Source organism: Mus pahari, chromosome 9, assembly GCF_900095145.1.
Source record: "Mus pahari chromosome 9, PAHARI_EIJ_v1.1, whole genome shotgun sequence".
Taxonomy (NCBI): domain Eukaryota; kingdom Metazoa; phylum Chordata; class Mammalia; order Rodentia; family Muridae; genus Mus; species Mus pahari.
The window spans coordinates 48143309-48146596 of record NC_034598.1 but is presented as its reverse complement, the minus strand read 5'-3'; the positions used below and the strand labels follow the sequence as shown (position 1 = coordinate 48146596).

At 50.9% G+C, this 3288-nt stretch overlaps 1 protein-coding gene across 5 annotated transcripts in view; it reads left to right on the top strand.

Annotated features, from left to right (window-relative positions):
- Itga7 (integrin subunit alpha 7) overlaps positions 1–3288 on the top strand; it is a 28463-nt gene that overhangs the window by 17289 nt on the left and 7886 nt on the right. For all 5 annotated transcript variants that reach the window (XM_021204436.2, XM_021204435.2, XM_029542294.1 and 2 more), the window contains 6 exons: positions 595–675; positions 761–840; positions 931–1005; positions 1144–1246; positions 1715–1891; positions 2051–2179. In XM_021204436.2, coding sequence (XP_021060095.1) covers positions 595–675; positions 761–840; positions 931–1005; positions 1144–1246; positions 1715–1891; positions 2051–2179 — 645 coding nt within the window. The remainder of the gene's footprint in view (positions 1–594; positions 676–760; positions 841–930; positions 1006–1143; positions 1247–1714; positions 1892–2050; positions 2180–3288) is intronic.

Here is a 3288-nt window from a genome sequence, read left to right as displayed (position 1 = left end):
CACACACACACACACACACACACACACACACACACACACACACACACACACCCCACATATAGGTTCATATATATTTAGGTTCCACATATGAGAGGAAATATGCAATATTTCTTTTTTCCTATTATTTTCATGTGCTCCCTTCAGCCCCAGTTTAGAACCCTTCTCCCCATATAGTTCCCCCACCCCTTACTGTTCCCCTTCCACTTTTACATCATGTGCATATTAAAGCTAAACTTCTTTTCTTTTCTTTTTCGTGACAGGGTTTCTCTGTGTAGCCCTGGCTATCCTGGAACTCACTCTGTAGACCAGGCTGTCCTCTAACTCAGAAATCTGCCTGCCTCTGCCTCCCAAGTGCTGGGACTAAAGGCGTGCGCCACCACTGCCTGGTGAAGCTAAATTTCTTATAGGAGAGAAAATGTGATGTTTGTCTTCCTGAGTCTGGCTTGTTTTGCTTAACATGGCAATTTCCGTTTTCCTGAAGATGACAGTTTTGCTCTTCTTTATGACTGAGTAAAACTCCATTGTATACATGTGAGGTGAGATCTTGAGAGCTTCAGTAACCCAAACTGACCTATCCCTCCCTCCCCGATCCAGGAGAAGCCACTCTGCCTGTCCAATGACAGCGCCTCTCATGTCGAGTGTGAGCTGGGGAACCCTATGAAAAGAGGCGCTCAGGTGGGCATATCTGGCTTGTGCCTTGAGTGGCCCATGCTTAAGACCCAGCCCTCCTCTGACTCACCCATCATTTCTCACTGGGCAGGTCACTTTCTACCTCATCCTCAGCACCTCTGGGATCACTATTGAGACCACAGAGCTGGAGGTGAAATTGCTGTTAGCCACGTAAGCCTGGGGACAGGTTGGGTCACTCAGAAAGGGTCTCATGGTGGTTCCTGTGCCAATTGCTCACATATGCCTATGTCCGCATGTCAGGATCAGTGAGCAGGAGCTGGATCCAGTCTTTGTTCGGGCTCATGTCTTCATTGAATTGCCGCTGTCCATTTCAGGGTAAGTGTTGCTTGTGCGGGCTCCTCTGCCACTCCCGATCCCTGGTTTGGACTCTACCTTACCTGGCCTTACCCTCTTGGCTCCATTTGGCTGGACCCCGGGCCTCTTTATCCCTTCTTCTTGTCCCTCAACAACCAGGGTGGCCACTCCCCAGCAACTTTTCTTCTCTGGCGAGGTGAAGGGAGAAAGTGCCATGCAATCTGAGAGGGATGTGGGCAGCAAGGTCAAGTATGAGGTCACGGTAAGCATCCCGTCGTGCGGCCCCTCCTCGGTCTCCTTTCTTCTTGGCACAGAGGATAGGCTGTGGAAACTTGTCTAGAGATATGGGCTTTTTCCCACATGGTGGTCCTGGGGTTCCAACACTTCTGCACTGGGTTGACAGTGCTAAGAACATGCTGGTGCAGGAGTCTCAACGAGTCCTCTAGACAGGCCAGCTCTCCTGCAGTTCTGAGAGGCCCTGGGAACTCAGGGTCCAGCTGGAATGGAGTCTTGGGCAGAGTTTATACCTTTCCTTAATACTTCACCCTGGCTTGACCTAGTCCCTCTCACACATGCTCAGCTTTGCCTAGGTTTGGTATGAGGAGGGAATGGTGCCCGATCTAGACTGTGCAGCTTTGGTGATGCTGTGTTTCCTGAGCTTCACCCCTCAGCCTTGCTCCTCTGTGATGTATCTGAGCTTCATTTCCTCACATTGCATTGGGCCCTGTAGGTCTCCAATCAAGGCCAGTCCCTCAATACTCTGGGCTCTGCCTTCCTCAATATCATGTGGCCCCACGAGATCGCCAATGGAAAGTGGCTGCTGTACCCGATGCGGGTGGAGCTGGAGGGCGGACAGGGACCTGACAAGAGAGGGATCTGTTCCCCAAGACCCAACATCCTCCAGCTGGTGAGGCTTAGAGGCAGGGTGGGTGAGGGGCCTGGGGTTGGGGAGAGAATTGGGAAGAATGTCATGCGGCAGGGGAGCCCGTGCAGGTGGTGGAGCGGAGATGCCGTCTCATGGTTGCAGTATTTGGACTCCTTCTGCTCCTTCATCTTTCCTGTCCAGGATGTGGACAGCAGGGATAGGAGGCGGCGAGAGCTGGGGCAGCCGGAGCCACAGGAGCCTCCAGAGAAGGTGGAGCCTAGCACATCCTGGTGGCCAGTGTCCTCTGCTGAGAAGAGAAATGTGACTCTGGTGAGTCAGTGTAGATAGTGCAACCACTGGGGTGCATGGGTGGTAAAGGGACCGTCACAGCTGCACAAAATGTCCGGGAGCTTCCATGGAGGTCAGCCTGACAAGGTGCTTGAGCAAACACCAGGAACGAGTCAGCCAGACGGTGTGCATCCCACTTGGAGGGAGAGAGTGCCCTCGAGGCAGTTCCTGATACCTCAGACTCTGCAACTCCCACTGCCCGCTCCAGCTGGGTAGCTGAGCAAGTGATCCTGCCCATTTATATAAAACATCACATGGACTCAGTCTCTCGCATGCACCTTTTATTTTTATTTTTTTTTTATTGTTATACATCAGATAGGAGCAAAAGACATGAGCATGCACCTTTTAAGTGCTGGGATTACAGGCGTGCGCCACTGGGCTCAGCATTCTGTTATCATAATTAAGGTTACGGTATACATGTGAGGTTTGTTAAACTCTCCTTTTTGAACATTTTTTTTTTTTTTGGTTTTTTTGAGACAGGGTTTCTCTGTATATCCCTGGCTGTCCTGGAACTCACTTTGTAGACCAGACTGGCCTCGTCGAACTCAGAAATCCACCTGCCTCTGCCTCCCAAGTGCTGGGATTAAAGGTGTGCGGCGCCACCGCCCGGCTCTTTTTGAACAATTTTGCTTCTCATTTTTTCCACGTAGTTTTGGCATTTAGCTGGGTTAGATGAAGGCTCTATACTTGTTCCTCCTAGGGTGAGATTGTGGTACAGATGTCAAGTGGAGACACTGTGGGTGGAGACCCAGGCATGGCTATGTGGGCAGTACAGACCTGGAGATACTTGGCCCTTCTCTGTAAGCAGTCGGTGCACTCTCTCGAATCCCATCCTTTTTCTGGGCAGAAGCCTCCCCATGCCTTTTTGATACCTGAGGCTAAAGAACACAGGCAGCTGAGCTTCTGGAACTAGCTGCTGCTGTAGTATATCTACATCTAGTTCCACCTTTTCCACAGGGCCGGCAGCTCGAGAGACTCCTGGTTAACAAGCACTTTGAAATAGTTGCTTTTATTTCTTTATTTAAAAACAAGAGCTCCCTCCTCTCTCTCTCTCTCTCTCTCTCTCTCTCTCTCTCTCTCTCTCTCTCTCT